Here is a 20,660-nt window from a genome sequence, read left to right on the forward strand (position 1 = left end):
AGACAGTAAAGAGACTGATCATCTGTTTAAGGTGACGTTAGAGAGTTTCATACAATTAGGTAGCACAGGCTCTTTTCCTCTCCTTGCCTCCTTTCTCCCTCTTAGACTCCGTGAAGGGTCAGGTCAAACACAGGAAGCCGAGCTGATTGGTTCTACTCAGATATCGATGGGCATGTGTGACCAATCGCTGCTGCCCAGGGCTTTCCCCAGTCTCCATCTGCTGCTGCTGCTGATAAGTGTGTGTCTAATCGTTCCAGCCCATGGCTTTCCCCAGTTTCCACTTACCTCTTGACCATTGCTTCCTGTCAGATGTGTTAACGCTGCTTTTAATCAGTTTTACTGTCTCATGCGCACACAAACACACACACACACACACACACCGACACAGCTGGCCCTTTCCATCCCTGCTCTCCAGAGCACGCTTCATTAAGGTTGAACCTATCCCCTGCTCACACCATCACAACCTCTGTCACACACAAACACACACCTGATCCTGCCACCCCTCCACTTGACCCTCTCCTCACCCCATCACCCACCCTGGTATCTCTTACAGTCAAACAAGCCGTGAACATGGACATGTAGCCTTGTCTGTGGCTCTTTATTGAGGCTGTCTGCCAGTCTTTGTGCCTACACAAATGAATGCAGTGTGGTGGAATGTGTGCAACGCTTCATTATTACATTATAGTTCATCACCTTACATTGGCAACTGTTGCCTCAGGCTAAATCAAAGGAATAAGAGTTCTCATTTACCCCATGTGCTTCAAAACTGTAAAAACACTTAATGTCTTTTCTTCTTTTTGTGGTTTGGCTCTCTGGGGTGCTCTTTTTAGCCAAGCTAGCGGTGCAGCTAAAAATTGTTGTCTGACAACTATTGTCACACAATTTGGTTCAGACATTCATGTGTCCAGGATGAACTGTAATAGCTTTGGTTATCCTTTAATATTTCATCTAGTGCCATTATATTAGGTCAACATTTTAATGTATTCACTAGTTTGGGTTATGACTAAATACCCATAAAACTAATGATATTCCCATCAGCCTTTTGTGTTTGGTGCAGATTAGCAAATGTCAGCATGCTAACACCATAGAATTAGAATTAGAGTAGAACGGACATTCCCATTCAAATCAACATAGCACAGGGGTGTCAAACTCAATTTCACAAAGGGCCACACTGGAAAATGGAGAATCGCACCAGACATGTAGAGTTTATTGACATGCTTTTATTTCATCGAAAAAGTAAAATATCTTTGACTCAATTATTGCATGTATCATATAGTCTTCTCACTTACAGTTTATTCCACATAAAGCCCTGAAAAAGAGCAAAAAGTTCCAAAGCCATCCTAGAATTTAGCAAATCGAGCAAAACAATGACTACACTTTCTAAGTAGGCTACCACCCAGCTGACTCACAACAAGCTCTTTCACAGCCTGAATATGCAAACTCTCTGCTTCTGGGGGAATTTCTGAGTCTCAAAGTCGGCAAATTTGCCAAATTCTGCTTTGAGTGTCGCGTAATTGCAAGTTGAAAAACGGTTTCCCGTGTTTTTTGGTTTGGCGCACAACTAGGTGTGCCAAAATTTATTGTGAACCTAAATTGATATGCGGGCCGGATCAGAATGTGCGAGGGTCCGGATTTGTCCCACGAGCCTTGAGTTTGACACGTGACGTAGCAGGATAGTCGGAGCGACGGCCATTTCATGTGTACCATTGCCTTTGCAAAGAAATGAGACTGGCCTGGCAGGCTTACTTCCGCAAAAACTTTCTTAAAAACCGACTTGTGGTAAGATGCGGACTCACTGAGGTGAGGTTTTGCGACAAACAAGCAGTAGCTACAAGGCATGGAGAGGCATCTTTTGTGCACGCCTGTTGCCTTGCTGCTAGAGAGGAAATGAGGATTGCTGGATTAAATTGCCTAAATTGCCTTAACAAGAGACAGACAAAAGTAAAACACCTGCTAAGTGTGGACGGCAGGCCACAACAGAGTTTTCAAACCAGTGAGTCTGAATTACAAACAGTTCAATGACTGCTCTAGTTCAGATTGCTAGTATGGTTGTTATGAGTATGTTAGCATGTAGCTCAAAGCACCACTGTGCCTGAGCACAGCCTCACAGACCTGCTAGCATGGGACGAGACTCTTAGTCTTATTTTTATAACTTGCATGTTTCTGCATATTTTTATGATTATTGTGTGCTACTTCACAACAATAAAGCATTTAATATAAATGTAATCTTTAAAGTGCTCATATTATGCTTTTTGGCTTTTCCCCTTTCCTTTACTGTGTTATATATCTTTTTTTGTGCACGTTATAGGTTTACAAAGTGAAAAAGTCCAAAGTCCCCCCCAAAGGGACTTCCCATCTCCAACAGAAAACACTGTTCACCAACTGCTCCAAACAGCTCTATTGTAGTCCAGCCTTTACTTCAGAGACAAACGTGGTCACTTTGTAACACGTTATAATGCTCGCCTAGCTGCTAGCGTGGCACGCCCTCATACTCAGCTTCTGACTGGCTAGTAGTCCTTACCTAGGTACTGTCAGGGCACGCCCTCATACTCTGCTTCTGACTGGCTAGTAGTCCTTACCTAGGTACTGTCAGGGCACGCCCACATACTCTGCTCCTGAATGGCTAGTAGTCCTTACCTAGGTACTGTCAGGGCACACCCTCATACTCTGCTCCTGACTGGCTAGTAGTCCTTACCTAGATACTGTCAGGGCACGCCCTTATACTCTGCTCCTGACTGGCTAGTAGTCCTTACCTAGATACTGTCAGGGCACGCCCTCATACTCTGCTTCTGACTGGCTAGTAGTCCTTACCTAGGTACTGTCAGGGCACGCCCTCATACTCTGCTCCTGACTGGCTAGTAGTCCTTACCTAGATACTGTCAGGGCACGCCCTCATACTCTGCTCCTGACTGGCTAGTAGTCCTTACCTAGATACTGTCAGGGCACGCCCTTATACTCTGCTCCTGACTGGCTAGTAGTCCTTACCTAGGTACTGTCAGGGCACGCCCACATACTCTGCTTCTGACTGGCTAGTAGTCCTTACCTAGCTACTGAGCATGTGCGACGCCCAACAAAGAGAACAGAAGTGAGAGGTCTCACTTTGTAGCTAAAACAGAGAGCTCAACACACAGGGTGAAAAGAGGAGCTGCAGCAATGTGCAGTACAACAAAAATATGGTGTTTTTTATCTATTCTGATATAACCTCTAAATACAATTATGAACCTGAAAATGAGCATAATATGAGCACTTTAACATGTGATATCTTGTTTTAGTTTCCTTGAAAAAGAGTACACACAACTCAGATGACAACAAATAGGCCTAGTTAAATCATTCATGGTTGTATTTACTCTTTTGTTATTACCTACAAACTTTCACCTAGTTATTTCAGATGAACATGCTGTAACTACAGTGCGTCTCACTTGGTTGTTGATTGTGGGCAGTGAAGCTGAAGGGATAATAAGGTGTTACTCTGTAGCTGTTGACAAGATGACCTCTCCTGATAATGAGAGAAACAGGAAGAAAGGAGGTCTATTAATAGGATTTATACCTCTGGAATTACATTATTATTATTATACCAGTGGATATGACAGAGTGATGTGTGTGTGTGTGTGTGTGTGTGTGTGTGTGTGTGTGTGTGTGTGTGTGTGTGAAATGATCTGTTAGGAGTGTGTGTGTGTAGTGCATATGGTAAAACACTCTGCAGGTCTGCTGTTAGTCACACTCCCGCGTCTCAAATTGAATTAGCGCTGACAGCACACAGCGCCAGCCGCGTGTATGTGTGTGTGTACTGGGGGCACTAGCTGTTGGCAAGCTATCTTTATGTGTGTGTGTGTGTGTGTGTGTGAGTGAGTGAGTGAAACAGAAGAGAAAGAGGGCCTTCCCCCTGAAATCAATTAAGCGAGTATAGTTCTGTAGTTGTGGGGGTGAGGGGGGCACATCCTGTAGAGGGCAGCTCAGACAGACAGCACCATCTGGGGCAGCAGGCAGGTCGACCCTGGGTTGAGACATGAAAGAAGCAGGGCAGGGATAAGAGGAGAGGAGAGTACAGGCCAGCGTTAAATCACTCTTTTCTCTCCACCCCGTACCCTCACCCCAGCCCCTTATCTGCCATCCGATACATCAGCCACGGAGCATCATTCTCACTCAATCACTCTCCATCATTTTCCTTATTTTCCCCTCTCTCTATATCTGTCCCAGGAGGGATAACCTGTCATACACAGGAAGCAAAAAGAGGTAAGAACAATCTATCCCTCTGTCAGAGATTGGGGCAAAGAGAAAAAGAATATCTCACATCTCTTGTTCCAAAAGAGTTGATTTATAGGTCCATATTTAATTAAAAACAATGCCAGAGAGTGCCACGCACATGCACACACACACACACACACACACACACACACACACACACACACACACACACACACACACACACACACACACACACACACACACACACACACAAACCAAATGCACCTGTAGAATCCCCCTCCGGTCCATCAGACTGGAAGGAATTAGCACACACACTCTCTCTTTTAGGGGGGAGGGATGGCCCTGTGTGATGGACAGCCGGGGTCAGAGTGTGCGCTGTGTTTGTTGGTCATGAGCTGAGTGCTGACAGCCCTCTTCCAGCCACCCTGCACTCACACACACAGGTCCATTTATGACAATTAACAATCATCTGAACAGAAAAGGTTAAAGAAACTGAATTACATTAAGAGGCTGTGGTAAGACGTGATGATTCATGTGACTGTGGCTGTTATAAAGTTAAACTTATGGTGGGTTTAGCATACATAAATGCAGCACTAAATGCTCAAGTTAATATGGCAGTGATGGAAGAAGTAACTAGATCCATTAGTCAAGTAATAGTAGCAATACCACAATCTAAAATACTCCATTTTGAGCAAGAGTGTATCAGTATTATCAGCAAAAAGTTATCCATAAAAACTAAAACTATGCAGGCAATATGGCCTGTCACTGTAATATTAGTTTAAATCACATCATCAGATTATTACTACGGATGTATCGACATGTAAATAGTATTTTAATCTTGTAGCTGCTTGAAGTGAAGCTAATTTTAAATATTTTATCTACCAAACACTGTTTGTTATTTGTATTTACTGTATAATAATGCATCAGGTTGTATATAGTATAAACATTATATGTTTTAAAATCTTAATCTGCAAAGTACCAAGTAACCATAGCTGCATTTATGGGATTTAAGGAAAACTGAATAGGTGTTCATTTATGGAATAAAACAATTCTTCTTCTTCTTCTTAAGTTAAATGCACTATTTAAAAACCCATTGGGATATCTATGAATTTAAATTTTTCATTGCCCTAAACTGATGTTTACAGAATGTACTTATGATCCAGAATTCCCCTTGTCGGTGTTATATTATTATAATATTGGATCATTATTATTGATGCATGAACATCCAACTATGCAGTACTTTAATCTTGTAGTTGTTTGAAGGGGATCTTATTTTAAATGCTTTATAAACTTTTGGTTGGTTTAATCTTAAACCAGTGCATTTTATCTTACAAACCAATCATATGTTTTGTAAGTTAAACCTAAATGTTACTATAGCTGTGAAATAAATGGAGTAAAAAGTGCAATATTTCCCTCTAAAATATAGTGAAGTATAAAGTATCAAAGCATTAAAAAACAACCTTCATAGTACAAGTACAGCAGTGCTTTGTTTTGAATCTGTTATCCAAATCAGAGACAGGCCCGAAATGAATGCACATGGAGCCTCGTCGAGTGTTCACTTCACAGAAACGAGTGAGGAAAGGTGAAATTAGAGAGGTGAGGTGTGAGAGAAACAAGAGCTGTTTGGGTCATTAACACTTTCTCTGATGAATGGCACGAGTGTAAGGCCCAGATGGAGCGCTGCGAGGAAACCCCCAAAACACACACGCAAACACACAAAACATGCAGGCCAGGTGCCAGGCCACATGTTAAAGCAGTTTGTCCTCCACTCATCTAACCTCTGCTCCTGTAAGACAGGGGCCTGTCAGGGAGCACATGCCTATGCAGTGCCCCAGTGACCCCTGTCTGCACACACTGCTGGCCATACTGCGAGCCAGTATACATGCAAATCCACGGAGGCTCCTGGTTCTGTCCGCACTCCTGTGATCTAATGCTGCGAGACTTCTAATCTCAACCGAGGAGCTCACAGTCTTGGCTCATATTAAAAAACTTGTTGATTTTTCCAGCAACAGAGGATGTGTTCGAGATAAAAAGGGAAACAGTGATGGGACGAGAGGAGAGGAATTTCCCCATCCTAGGAGGCAAAGTTTGACTGAGCAGCGTATGCCTGCTTGATAAGCGCAGTAGAAGAGCGCTTAATCACTGTTAAACTGCCCTTGCTTTTCACATTACTCACTCTGTGTAATTCAATTTCAGCCACAGCTGGTTTCACTTTCAACTTTACAGCTGAGCTCAGTCACGTCCCATAATCTGACCTGATAAATAACTAGCTTTTATTGAGTTTGCAGAGAAAATAGAGTCCAGTATAAACCTTCGCAAGAGACTCGCTGAGCCAAATATGAGGAGCGAGGCTGGAGGGCATGAAGCTGAACGGGCAAACGACACGTGTGTGTATGTGTGTATGTGGGGGTGTGTTTGTGTGTGTGTGTGTGTGTGTGGTGTGTGTGTGTGTGTGTGTGTGTGTGACCAGGCAAAGGGAGTCTTTTTTTGTCATAAATCCAAATTAACAACATCTGAGTGCTTGTGAGCGAGTGTATGGCAACTATTATTAGGAGATAACTGACATGTGTGTGTGTGTGTGTGTGTGTGTGTGTGTGTGTGTGTGTGTGTGTGTGTGTGTGTGTGTGTGTGTGTGTGTGCCGTGTATGTTAATCTAATGAAGGCAGAGTATATTTACACGTCCTGACTCTCTGCCGAGCTTCTCTCCTTTCAGGATGCCATTTCACATGATTGGAAACAAATGACTTCAGGGTCAAATTTCTCTCCCTTTACTGCCTGTCAATCACCGTGGAGCGGTCCAGAGACGTCCCTCCTTGTGTTATTAGAAAGTCGAATCCGCACAGTTTCCATGTTATTTCTGCCACCACCTTCAAGAGGATTATGTTGACACATTATCAAAGCATTTACAGTGTAAGGGGGATGGACAGCTCGGTTAATCATCAACAGGCTGATGAAAGGTTCTCAAACAAAGGTGAAGTTTGATAAGACAAGAAAGACCAGTATGAAAATACACTCATAATATAACAAATGTATCTAAAATTTACAATCTTAATTTTAAAACACAAAATACAACTCATTTAAAGGAATAGTTAGTGAAATACGCTAATTCGCTTTCTCGACGAAAGTTGGGTGAGAAGATTGATGCTCTTATACTTGATTTTTGTGTTAAATATACTGTAGTCTATATCCACGACGTTCCACTTACAGGATTGCTAGAGTGCCTTCGGAAATTTCGCTCGACTCGTCTCGACTCTACTCGCCTTTTTTGGTTTTCCATTATGAAAAAAAGTCCCTGGTACCTGCTAACAGGTACTTTATTTAGTATCACCTCCATCGAGGTTCCAAGAGAGCTGAGGCGATACCAAAAGGTGGTGTGAAAACCTGCAGACTACTGATTGGTCGGAGAGAATCGTCACTGATCACTGCTTCATCTTTGCTAGCGACAGACGGGGGTGTCCTGAACAAACCCGCCATTTTTAAAGAAAAGCCAATAAACCAGAGCACGTTTTTCTCTCATCCCGGAATGCTGTGTAGACTCGCCAGACCCTCCTCTGCAGCAATGTGAAGGAAGGTCTGGCAAAGCGAGACTATGTTAAATATGAAGCCAGCAGCTGGTTAGCTTAGCCTAGCATAACAATTGGAAACAAGGGCGAAACAGTTAGCCTGGTTCTGTCCAACAAAACCACAAACCTCCCAACAGAGCCAGGCTAGTTTCCCCGTCTCCAGTCTTTATGCTATATGCTAAGCTAACTCGCTGCTGGCTGTAGCTTTATATTTAGAAAGTGGTATCGACGTTCCATCCAAATCAGCAAGAAAGCAACAAAAGATATTTCAGGTATGTCAAACTATGTCTTTTACTAAAAAGGTGGTTGTAAGGTCAGTGCCTCATACATTGATACTATGTCAAACTGTTGCAAAATATCTGCATGTGCTAATCTTCCAAACTTTATGTTATTCACTGCTTGCAATCATAGTAGTATTTACACACTATTAATGACAGGTGCTCACGTCCTATTCTATGTAATGTGTCTTTCTGTGCTAACTCTTTTGGAGAGCGGCAGGTGCAGAGTTCAGCTCTCCTGGTATGAAAGCAATTAGTCTAATTGAAAGATCAGGAATTAGTCTGGAGTTTAAAATGATTGTCCCACACAGCCAAACATGGAAATGACAGACAGTATCAAATAACCAGCACAGATTATGGTCTGTCTGCAGACAAAGGCCAGGCTGTTTGATAGCAGCGCAACCTTCGATAAAAGAAACATCTGAACTACTGAGTTCCTCAATTAACTCCTTCCTCTCTTCAGCCTGGCCAATCACTCATCCGTCCGTATTAATCATGCGTTTTATAACCGATTCCAATTGCTTAATCCGATTTGCTAATCCGGTTCCATTGCCCACTATCCCAAGCTCGGTTCCAAACACACAGCATTATGTTGGCCCACAGTAGGTTTTCATTCTCTGTTCCTCATGGCACACTAGAATTCACTGAGGCCTCCACATGTCTGCTCACAGCAGTATTGATTTACTGTTGATCCTGGAACAATGTTACAACCATGATTACAATAATGATGACAAGGAGCATTCTTCCAATCTTGTTATAGACTGTGCCTTTAATAAAGGCCTCTATAGAATAACCCTTTCACCTCCATGCGTCTCTGATTAGTTCTGTTATTGGTAATAAAGTACAGGAATGGAAACTGGCCGCCTGAAACCTGGCAGCTGTTGTTCTTCCCTTAAAATCACAGAGAGACCTGATGAGCTCATGTTATTAGTCAGGGGTGGCCAATCCTGACTTTGAGATCGAGCTGAGTTTACAGCTCGAAAGACACAAAACACGCTTTGTTTTCATAATGTGTGTCGCGGGCATGCTGAAGCACCTTATGGGGGATTTTTGCATCATTTCTGATTCAAAACTTCCTATTGCACGATAGCATGCATTTCTGTTTTAAGTTTGTGTATATGCATGCCATTACAACTGGAAGACATTGAAAATGTTTCCTCTTTCATTTTGTTCAAACATACGGCAAAATAACATTTTGAATGCTGGTGTGTGAACAAAAAATATGAAAAATACTTTAATAGGCACTTATGGTCAGTATAACAGTCATTCATTAATATTTATATTACATACCTCAGGTCCTATTGCTGATGCTTTTTGGAAACACCATTACAGCGTGTGAAGTTGTTAAGGCAGAAGAGAGGTTCTGCCCTGTGGTAAAGAAACTGATTTCTGTCCCAAATAAAAATCTACATCCTGTCTACATTTCTGTTGACTCCAATGTTGGGCTTTTATGGCAGTTGTGTGTGCACAGTGAAGAGGAGCAGCTCATTGACTGCTTCAGGATGAGTTTTTGTGCTGGTAGATCCAACACAGCGTACAAAACAGTTTTTAAATACAAAGAAAACGTCAAACTGCCACAGTTTATTGCTCCTTTGAGTCTTGCTCAAATAGAGAAGCGGCCCTCTCTGTTTTGTTGCAATAAGCTTTGGCTCGTTACACTCAATGGGCCGGAGCCTGAAAGTGCGGTCCAGCTGTCAGAGGCAGTGGTTGGTGGTCGGGTGCCACGGAGACTGGCGCAGCAGACAGTCTGTGGTGTCTTCGGCTAGTTTGGCGTGCCGGGAAATAGCTGTGAGCTGGGGGTTCAGGGGGAAGCTGTAGCGGTAAAGACAGTAGGGGCCTGCAGTGTCAGAGAGGTGAGGGAGGAGAGAAGGCCCCTGAGGGCTGAGGGGGCTGTGGAGGGGGAAGAGGCAGGGGGAGCCCCCCGGAGCCCCGTGAAGACATGGGTCCCTACAGTGGGGAAGTTTCTTTGCCTGCAGCGCGGAGAGGAGTGGGAGGTCTGCTAGCGGTGCCAGCGGGGGCAGGCCCCTCAGTCTGTCCGCTCCCAGGGAGGAGAAGGCCCTGCTGGGCAGCGGGGATGGGGAGGGGGCGGAGGAAGTCTTGCCGTAGAAAGGAAAAGCGAGGGTGTGGAGAGCGGCATCGTGGCAGGAGAGCGTGGAGATGGAGAATGGGGTTGAAGAAGAAGAAGAAGAGAGGGGGAGAAGAGTCTTCACACTGCTGGTCGGCGACCCCGAGTTCCCTGTCGATAAAAAAAAAAAAAAAAAAAAAAAAAAAAGAGGTCAGAAACTTGAATCACAAAGACAAAAATTGGAGCAGGGAAGTAATAAGAGCTGCAGCACAGTACCTTGGAGCTGTATGGTGAATGGCTTGAAGTCTAAGCTGAGAGGGCCTCTCCACGGATACGATTCCAGCAAGCCATCCAACACTCCCCTACACACACACACACACACACACACACACACACACACACACACACACACACACACACACACACACAGACACACATATACTGTAAAAGCACTGAAAAATGTCATTGCAGGTATTTAAATATTGATTCTGAGAGGTGTGAAATTCTGCACAACACATTTCAACTTGACTTGAAGGTTTTATGTGGTGTCAAATGTCGGTGGTTGAAGCTGAAATCCCTGTTGGGTCCTTTAGTGGAGCACTTTCCTGAGCTAAACCAAGTGTGGATGTTTGGGGAGGTTTGCCGTACCTATTCCTTCCTGGATCTCTGAAGCCCTTGGCAAACGGGTTCCTGTCGATCTTTAGTTTTGTGATCTGGCCCAGGAGAGAGGATACGGACATGGGTTAGAGTAGACGTGTCAAGCGCTGATGTGTTAAGCTAACAATGAGCTCAGCTGTACAGCGGCATGGAGAGTGGCAGAGCTCTCCCTCGGGGACTGCATCTCCCAGCAGCACCCAGGGCGATCAGCCATGTCAAACAGGGTTCTTGGAGGTCGTACGGTTTTATTTGGTGCTTTAACGGGCTGCGGACTCCAGCAGTCGGCCCGGTCACAGCTCGTTATTGAGTTTCTGTAATAATACGTTGGCTGATCGTAAAATGAGCCCTGATGAAAAGATCTGGCAGTCCCCACGGACACCTCTGTTACTGGAGGAGCTGCAGCCAACAGTGGGGTCAGCTGTACAGCCACACGCGCACACACACACACACACACACACACACACACACACACACACACACACACACACACACACACACACACACACGCTCTGAGCAGCTGAAAATCAGGACACTGCAATTTAGGATTTTGCTGAGACCACAGAGAAGTGGACCTCGTCACCTTCATGATGTTCTGAGTGAAGCATTTTGAATTGTTGATTGTCTCAGTGAGCAATTTTTTTGATTATTTTTTGGGGCATTTTAGGCCTTTATTTCCATAGGACAGATGAAGACATGAAAGGGGAGAGAGAGGGGAGAATGACATGCAGCAAAGGGCCGCAGGTCGGAGTCGAACCCACGGCCACTGAGGAGTAAACCTCTATATATGTGCGCCTGCTCTACCAACTAAGCTAACTCGGCCGCACACAGCCTGTACTAAGCTAAAAACTAAAGGTGACTTCTCGACTATGGAACGCATTGCCTCGTGTTTTAAGAGAGGCAGCCTCTGCTGACATCTTTAAAAAAGCAGCTAAAGACACATCTTTTTAGTCAAGTTCATTTAACCACATTGTTGACTGTGTAATGCTTTTGTGTTTCACTATGATTTATTGTGCTTTTTATGATTATCGATTTGTTATAATGCATTTATTCATTTGGCCTGTGAAGCACTCACTGTGACTCTGTCTGTGATAAGTGCTATATAAATAATCGTTACTTACTGACTTACTTACAATATGTTTGTTTTGTGTTGGACCCCAGGAAGAACAATCTTCACTACGGTGATGACTAATGGGGATCCTTAAGAAACAATAGACAATAAACTGTGTGCATGGCCATTGAAAAGACTTGCTTTCTTAATATACTGAACAAAATTATAAACGCAACACTTTTGTTTTTGCCCCCATTTTTCATGAGCTGAACTCAAAGATCTAAGACTTTTTCTATGTACACAAAAGGCCTATTTCTCTCAAATATTGTTCACAAATCTGTCTAAATCTGTGTTAGTGAGCACTTCTCCTTTGCCGAGATATCCATCCACCTCACAGGTGTGGCATATCAAGATGCTGATTAGACAACATGATTATTGTATTATTGGGGGGGGGTCCCGAAAACCGGTCACTATCTGGTGTTAGGGTTAGGGTTCACTAACACAGATTTAGACACATTTGTGAACAATATTTAAGAGAAATATTTTTGTGTACATAGAAAAAGTCTTAGATCTTTGAGTTCAGCTCATGAAAAATGGGGGCAAAAACAAATGTGTTGCATTTATAATTTTGTTCGCATTTGTTGCGCATAAAGGATGTAGAATATAAATATGTAACATCAGATAGGGTATATAGCGGATTTTTCTACAGCATTTTTAGAAATAAAACTGCAGCAAATCAGCCCGTTTGTGTGGCGTTACCTGTTGGTTCTGATAGGCTGTGACGGTGGTGAACTCCGTTTCTGGGAAGGAGAAGCTGTGGACTCCTTCAGCAGGCAGCGACTGGATCTGGGACAGGTCCATGCAATGGTCGTGCCGGATGACGTGCACACGTGGCTTGTATTTATGCATCGACTGGAGAATAATCTGCACGAAGAGATGAAGAGGATACCTTATATTTGACAACAACCAAGGGCTGCACATTATTTTTCAAATAAGTGAGTAACAGGTTGGTATATTTAATGTAGACAATATCCATCACAATTTCCCTCAACTCAAGCTGATGTCATCAAATTGCTTCCTTTGACCAAAACCCCAAAAGAGAAGCAAGTAATCGTCATAGCTGAGAGGGTTGAATCAGACATTTTTGCTTAAAAAAATGTATCATATTTAACTCTAAAAAAGTGAAATTATCCGAATGGTTGCTGTTTATTTTTCTTGTCAATTAAATAATTGTTTAATTGACTAATTATGTAAATTTAAAAACTGTGGGAAATTAGAAAACCATTTCAGTTACACAAATGAACTGCAATAGGTGAAATATGAAATATTTGTAATATGTAATATGATACTAGAACGAAATATAATTTAGGACACAGTGCAAAATAGTGTGGAATCGGCTGTTATGTCTAGCAAAACTAAACATGCTACTCAACAAATAACACTCGCAAAACATCAAATATCTTATTTCATTAGTGCATCCAATCAATATAAATTCACCAAGCATTGCATGGAAATCGACATGATTTTTATTTGACATCTCTAAAAACACTAATGTCCAATCTGATTAAGATCTATTTCCCAAACTTTAATTTTGCAGTTCATAGTGTTGCTTTTGTTGTGTCTTATTATTCTCATTTTGCACACTGGGTAAAGCATGGTTTTAAATAAACAGCCAAATTACAAGTCTACAAATGTATATATATATATATATATATATATATATATATATATATATATATATATATACATTTGTATATAGGCCATATAAAGAGGTAAACTGACCACAGCAACATCAGGATTATGAGGCTGTTTCTACACAGTTTCTACTTTCCTCCATCGTATACTACCATAATGAATCCCCCAAATGCAGCACTTTCAGGATGGTTTTATAAACAGAAGGATCACGTGAAAAGCCCCCTACAGCCTCCCCAGTCACCACATCTGTCACATCTGCATATTACCGAACCTTTACAGGAAGTTAACGGATTTCCACTTCCAGTATTAGAGAGAAAAGCTTCAGTGTGTGTGAGACAGCAATCCAAGCGGGAGTGACGCTCCCAAAGCGGTTACAGACTGGAAAACGGCCCTGCTGCTCCGTCACCATACAGCAGTAGGCCTACCATCAGCTGATGTTAACTTTCAGAGTTATACTAAGAAATGTACAGAAATAATCTGGCGGTTTTACGTCAGTTGGACGGAGAGAAAGAGGAAGCACGCGCATGGGTTACCTACATGTCCCTTGTCGTCCATCTCGTTGTTGGTGAGTTTGACCCGGTCGAAGCTGATGACCTGGCGCATCCACGTCTCTCCTGCGCACGGGGAGTCCGGGTGCACGTAGAGTCTGGGGGAGATGCACGAGTGGTCCGTGTTTCCGGCCACCATCCACTGCGAGCTGTGGTACACATACCTGCCGGCAGTGGTGGGACTAGTATTCAGATCCTTTACTTAGAAGTCAAAAATAGTCTACTAATACCACACTGTCAAAAATACTATGTTACAAGTAAAAGTCCTGCCGTGAAAATGTTACTTATAAGTAAAAGTATGCAGGTATCATCAGGATAATGTACTTAAAGTATTAAAAATAAAAGTTCTCGATGCAGAAACATCCTCACATTTTAGAGACTGGAAACGATCCAAACTGTTCAGTCAATCAACTAGTTCATACTCGGCTAATCATTTCAGCTGTAGCTTACTTGTAGGCCGTTATATTGTTGGTTTGTTCATTTTTAATAAAACCTTGTATTTTGTGTTCAAAAATCTGTATGTAGTGGAGTAAAAAGTCCAATATTTCTCTCTGAAATGTAGCGGAGTAGAAGTAGAAAGGCATGAAAAGAAAAGACTAAAACTAAGTAAAGTACAAGTACTTCAACATTTGTACTTAAGTACTGTACTCGAGTAAATGTACTAAGTTACATTCCACCACTGCCTGCCGGGGTATACATGTAATTAGATAAACGAATGTATAAAATAGTGAGTTAGATTAATTTAATTTAATACACCCACACATACACACCTGTAGCGTTTTGAGTCCACTGGCATGACGTCCATTGCGATGTAGTACTGCTGGCACGGGTCCAGATTGCGCACTTTGACGCGCACGGAGGGGAACATTCTCCTAACGAGAGGCGAGGGAAGAAGCGCAGACACGTCATGTTTGATCCCCCTTTTTAATTCAATATTTCAACTTCCCTTAACACTGCTAAACGTGTGTCTAGCCGTCCTGGATTTCACATTAAAGCACACAGAAACAGATTTCAGAGGATCGTTCAGGGTCCTCGAGGGGCCATGAGGGCATCTTCACGGCCGAGATTTATAGCGAGAGTTCTCCGTTATAGAATAAACGGAACTTAGATTCCAGCAGCTAGTATGTCCCAATAACTCATTTCTGGGGGAAAAGACGAAAAAAAAAAAGAACACAGCCTAGCACGTGGCCATCAGACCACAAATGGATTTCTTAAGTTAATTTAATCGACATATACCCAAGAACATCCATGTGTGACAAGATGCCATTCTGTATAGTCCGTGATTATAATAAATAGGTATTCTTTTAAATTTCGTCCAGTACGACTAGAAAGAGAGTTTAACTCACTTCGACAACATTTTATAATTCAACAAAATCTAACTCACATGATATAAAATGTGCACTATTTATTTTATATTCCAAACAAAGCGTATAGGCTTATGATATATTTCTACACGTGCAGGGCAAAGTTACTATAAAACCAAGAACTTCCAGTTCTGGTGTATTCTGGCCCATATTTTAGGAAACTGCTGCCTTGTGATCGGCTGCAGCGCGATCAGAGCCGTTTTCCACCTGATAAACGCGCACCTGTGACCGCAGAACAGCTCATGTAAATATCCTAACATGTCATATCACTGAGAATGACCTATCCAGGTTGTATCTATAACTGACACTTGAACGCGGAAACTAGCATGCATTTATAACGGACTGAGAATCAAATGTTTTATTATTTGAAACAAAGGTTTATAGGCCATCCTTATTTAAGCATAACGGCCCAGGGCGCAGAGTGTGGGGCCCGCTCTTATTTCATGTAATTAAAGTGACTTTTGTAAAGTTTTTGTTTATCATAATAGATATCGATTTTTTTTTCTTTAAGTTTCAAAGAATAGAGGACACGATTCAAAATCTCTCCAGAGTGGTTTTTTTTTAGCTGATGTGTCATGCACATACAATCCAAATCATATTATTATTCATACGCACTGCCTGTCAAATATCGTTCCTTTTGTCCCCGGATGTGTAGCTTTGAAGTTATAACGTTTTGCAGGATAGAAACAACGCATGCACGCCTGGAATAAAGCCTCTCCATATTTGCTACAGATCACTTATCCAGATTTAGTACCTGCCAGCTTTGGTTATGATCATCTCGGTGCCGATCTCATAGAATCTCTTCCACAGCTCGGAGCCCTGCAGCTCCACCCGGACCTCTCTGTCCGGGCGGAAGTCGCTCTCCTTCGGCTTGCTCTCCTCTCCGCTGGGCTCAGCCTCTTCAGCCCCTGATCTGATAGTCGGTCTCTCCGGATCACCGGAAGTGTCCTCTGCCCTCCTCGGTGCTGAACCTGCTTTCTTCATCTGGCTGACTGGATATTCGTTCAGGCCTATAAAAGGGCAAAGGCTTAGATGAGTGAGCACTGAGAAAAGAAGCTAACTGCATTTTTGTGACCTTTTGTTTTCTAAAATCATTTACAAGTTAGCTGCAACTTTAACTTTTTGATTAAAAGAAGCTGTAGATACAGCTAATGTATAGTCTTATAAAAAGGAACAGATATTTGCTCCAGTTTGACAACTGACATGGAGAATATTTGCAAAATTATTTTTCCCTCAAAAAAAATATGATTTGATCATTTTGGTTTTTAGCTGACAAAATATAAAGACAAGTTGAACTGTGAAAATTGATGGATAAAAATATAGGTCTGATGAAGCGAAATAACTTGCAAACTGTCGATTGTGGATTGTGTTTTATTGTTCCATCTTGTGCGTAAAATGTGTGTATATTTCAGCAATGAGGTGTTCTCGAAACCCAGCAGTCCTTCTGCCTCACCGGTGAAGATGCCCGTGTCGCTGCCGGTGTCTCCAGCTGAACTTGACTCGTGTCCCTCCGACACTTTCATCCTCTTGCAGGGTTTCCCGACCAGCGCCTCCACCGAAAACGCGTGAGCCCGGGAACTCAGACCCTGCATCTTGGCGAAAGATCCCGTCTTATATCGTATATCCGTCTGAACTTTGATTTGTCCCTTACAAGGTTCAGTGTCCCAGCGCATTCAGGGCAGGACGGGGTTGAACAGGCAGCAGCAGAAGCAGCACCTCAGGGAGCCCCTCTTCTCTCACGGCTGCTCCGTGACGCTGCGTAATTGATCCGGTGCCTTCCCATGTGTTCTCCTAGACGCGCGCCCTCATCCAAAATCCTTGATTATTGGCACGCCTCTCTTCCTCACTACAATATCTCCCTCTCTCCCCCTATTCGTTTCTGTGTCTCCCTTTTCCGCTCTGCCTCACAGAGGGCTTGTTCCTCTGGTCCCCCTCTGCGCGTCACAGAGAGGGAGGGAAAAGCGCAGCGTGCATTCCACCACATGGGCCTGCGCTGCAAAAAATATCCATCATAATACGTATCCAGGCCTTAAATATAGTTTCCTGAGAAAAATGACTAATACATGTTACTGCAAAAGCGAAATAAAATCCGTTCTCTCTAAAACAATCACGTTTTGTTACGACTTTGAAACGATGCAAAATGGAGCAGATGGCTTCATCAGTATCTATCAACAGATGCAATTCGATTCAAATGGATTTTGTTAATTGCAAGTTAGCAAGTTACAATGTTCAATCAGCTGCCATTTTCCCAATATTTGAAAAAAAACTTATGAGACTCAGAAAACAATAACTATTTCTTGCAGTGTGCGCTTGGTCTCAGCGGCCTTTAAGCATCCAGAACAACCAGCAGCAGCATCTTTACGCGCGGTACCACTTTGGGATGATGATACTTTTAAGGTGAACGGTAAACATTAGACTTGGTTTGTGGCATTTTGTGATTTAATGTAAGTTCAGTTGGTTCAGAAATGAAATGGGAGAGTGGTAGGCCGCAAAATAATAATAATAATAATAATAATAATAATAATAATAATAATAATAATAATAATAATAATAATAATGTCAGAAAAAATAAAGCTGATGAAGTAATATATGATTTAAATCTACAATGTGATTTATTTAAAAGCACATTTCTTGGACATTTCTTCAGCATATATTTAGCACAAGCAAGCTCTTTGATTATCTATGTTGCTTCCCTCCATTTAGACAGATATCCGATAGATAAATAGAATGAACATTTTAGAGCGCTGGAGGGGGAGTCAAGGCACAAATATTTAAGTCTTTTAATGCAGACCATCTGGAAGGTAAAATATCTCCCTGAAACTCACTGCGTTTCTGTTGAAGCTAACATTTCCTATATTAATTTGAAGGCTTTCCTTAAAGCGGTATAGAAGTGGGATTTTTTTTCCCCTTCTTCTTTGCGGTGCCCGGTGAGGGTGGTGCGCCAGTCTGGTTCTCATAAATGCGGAGATCAGATGGAGTTCGGCGCGCAGGGGAAAACTGGTCCGTAATGACAGCTCGGGATTATTACATTACTGCTCGACATGAAATAGATCCGCTTTACACAAATACAAGTCAGCGAAGGCTCTATTTAAAATGTTTTTTAATCACATGATATAATTGCTGTAAGGAGAAAACAAATGAGGGCTGTGTTTACGGCACGGTCGGTTTGGTTGGTGATGGAAATCTCTGACAACAGCCGGGAAATGGAGAACTATGACCAACCGGAATCGCATGCTCTCTGTCATCATAACCTGTTTCAGGGCTGCTGCCCGGATTTATGTTTATTCTTTCCTAACTTGTCGTTTTCTCTCAATACTGTAACAAAAGTGCACCCCAAACACGAGTGCAACAGAAATGACTGTCTGTGTGCGCGCAAAGGCCTGCTGCTGCCTCTCACTGAAGTAAAAAGACGCAACCCCCGATAGAAATAGCCTGTGTCATTTCCTTCCACTCACATCCGAGAGATTCTTTTTCCATGTTGTCTTCAGCAGTCAGCTCATAAATCTTCGTCATGGGATTATGGGATGTCAGCCGAGTGATGGCGGGCGCGCAGGCAACTGCTGAACAAAACAGGAAGCTGCTTCTAGTTGTTTTATGATTCTGTATCCAGTGCAAAGCTGCATTTCAACCATTCAGAGATGTTTGGCACACACGCTTCCTCTTATTAGACACAATACGCACGCTTGGCGGAAATAAGAGACTTAAATCCAATTTAGCACGGGCCTCAGGTTTCTATTAATGCGGATGTTTGATGACCCGCTGCAATTAGGGCTTTCCGGTCATTTAGCGCCTTCAGGTCCGCTCTCATGCTGTTGATTTGCGTATCCACGGCCTAATTAATAATCATTGGTGAATAATTGGTTGGTAATTGAAACTTATGTGGTAGGCCTTTGAATGCACCCACAGACTGTATAGGCTCAAGTGCTACACATTAATCTTGAAGGTCACTTAAGCTCTGGTTGGGTAAAGGGAATTTTGCTATTTTATGAAATATGGCTTTTATGAATTCAATTGTTTTTTTCCCCCTATTTCAATACGAGTTTTTTTGGTTGTGCGTAGCTGGAGGATGGTGCCCAAAGAGTAATCACGACCAGCCGCACACTCATAGGCGTCTGTCTGTACTGTATACGTGCAAATGCCCCGGCATTAATATGTGTGTGTGTGTGTGTGTGTGTGTGTGTGTGTGTGTGTGTGTGTGTGTGTGTGTGTGTGTGTGTGTGTGTGTGTGTGTGTGTGTTATAAACAGGCCTGTCTGTCTGTTGCTCAGTGCTGAGTGGATGTGACGGGCCCCCTGATGGTTTGTTTTAAGTTGAAACACTGACGCTGAGCAGTTTACGTTTGTGTTTGTGTGTGTATGTGTGTGTGTGTGTGTGTGTGTGTGTGTGTGTGTGTGTGTGTGTGTGTGTGTGTGTGTGTTGTATTTGTGTGTGTGTGTGAGGGTTATTCTGGGCATGGGCTGCTGGAGCGGATGCCCACTCATTGCCAAACGTCAAACTTCCACCACCCGTACGCTGTGACATATATAAAGTGTTTGAGTACAGAACGCTGTATACACTTAGGGTATTGTGGCCCTAATGGGATGTGAGTTCCACGGGGGCTCACCTGGAAAACACTATATCTATATACTGAGACAATGATGTGCTAATTGTTTCCAACACCGGTTACATAAATGTGATCTTGGATTTCAAGTTTAGACTACATATGGGGCTGTTTGTTATTTATGCATCTTATTACTGACTGCTTCTTTTTCTACCTTAAATATACAGTGGTAAAACATCCTGAGGTGATGTGAAAGAAAGATGAAGAATAAGATGAGAGCAGACAACCAGCCAAAGCTTTTTACAACATGACCGATTACAAAGTGACAAATTCCTGACATGTCATCAGCTCCATGGGGTGTGTGTGTGTGTGTGTGTGTGTGTGTGTGTGTGTGTGTGTGTGTGTGTGTGTGTGTGTGTGTGTGTGTGTGTGTGTGTGTGTGTGTGTGTGTGGTGTCACATCTGCTCCTCATAACCTCCTTCTTGTCCCTCTCTCCGGGGGGGTACAGCTGTCTGAGGTCCGGGTCTGTGGAGTCCCTGCAGGGATCCTCTCTCTCTGTGCAGAAGCAAAGTCTCCTCCTGACTTCTGCTTGTGCAGCAGCATTAATGGGAGAGTCAGTGAGACGCTGATCACATCCTTCTCTGCCAATAGCAGTTAATTGACTGTGTCTGCCTACACAGTTGCGTCTCTCCCCTTG

The 20,660-nt window shown here is 42.8% G+C and overlaps 1 protein-coding gene across 1 annotated transcript; it reads right to left on the reverse strand.

Annotated features, from left to right (window-relative positions):
- Nucleotides 1-9,253: 9,253 nt before the first annotated feature.
- On the reverse strand, nucleotides 9,254-17,216 carry tbx22 (T-box transcription factor 22). The gene is made up of 8 exons (XM_039813895.1): nucleotides 16,878-17,216; nucleotides 16,179-16,434; nucleotides 14,831-14,932; nucleotides 14,050-14,224; nucleotides 12,577-12,741; nucleotides 10,761-10,825; nucleotides 10,389-10,474; nucleotides 9,254-10,283 (listed from the first exon to the last, which is right to left on the reverse strand). The coding sequence occupies exons 1-8, from the start codon at nucleotides 17,095-17,097 to the stop codon at nucleotides 9,742-9,744; spliced, it is 1,611 nt and encodes a 536-aa protein (XP_039669829.1). The 5' UTR covers nucleotides 17,098-17,216; the 3' UTR covers nucleotides 9,254-9,741.
- Nucleotides 17,217-20,660: the final 3,444 nt, after the last annotated feature.

The sequence above is a fragment of the Perca fluviatilis genome, chromosome 10, assembly GCF_010015445.1.
Source record: "Perca fluviatilis chromosome 10, GENO_Pfluv_1.0, whole genome shotgun sequence".
In the NCBI taxonomy this organism is placed as follows: Eukaryota; Metazoa; Chordata; class Actinopteri; order Perciformes; family Percidae; genus Perca; species Perca fluviatilis.

Excerpts from the sequence above, each read along its gene's own strand:
- tbx22 (XM_039813895.1), bottom strand. The coding sequence starts at position 17,097 with ATGCGCTGGGACACTGAACCTTGTAAGGGACAAATCAAAGTTCAGACG. Across the intron at positions 14,225-14,830 it reads GTGGACTCAAAACGCTACAG|GTATGTGTACCACAGCTCGC; the intron begins GTGTGTATGTGT and ends CACTGCCGGCAG. Across the intron at positions 10,284-10,388 it reads ATTCACCATACAGCTCCAAG|GGAACTCGGGGTCGCCGACC; the intron begins GTACTGTGCTGC and ends TTTTATCGACAG.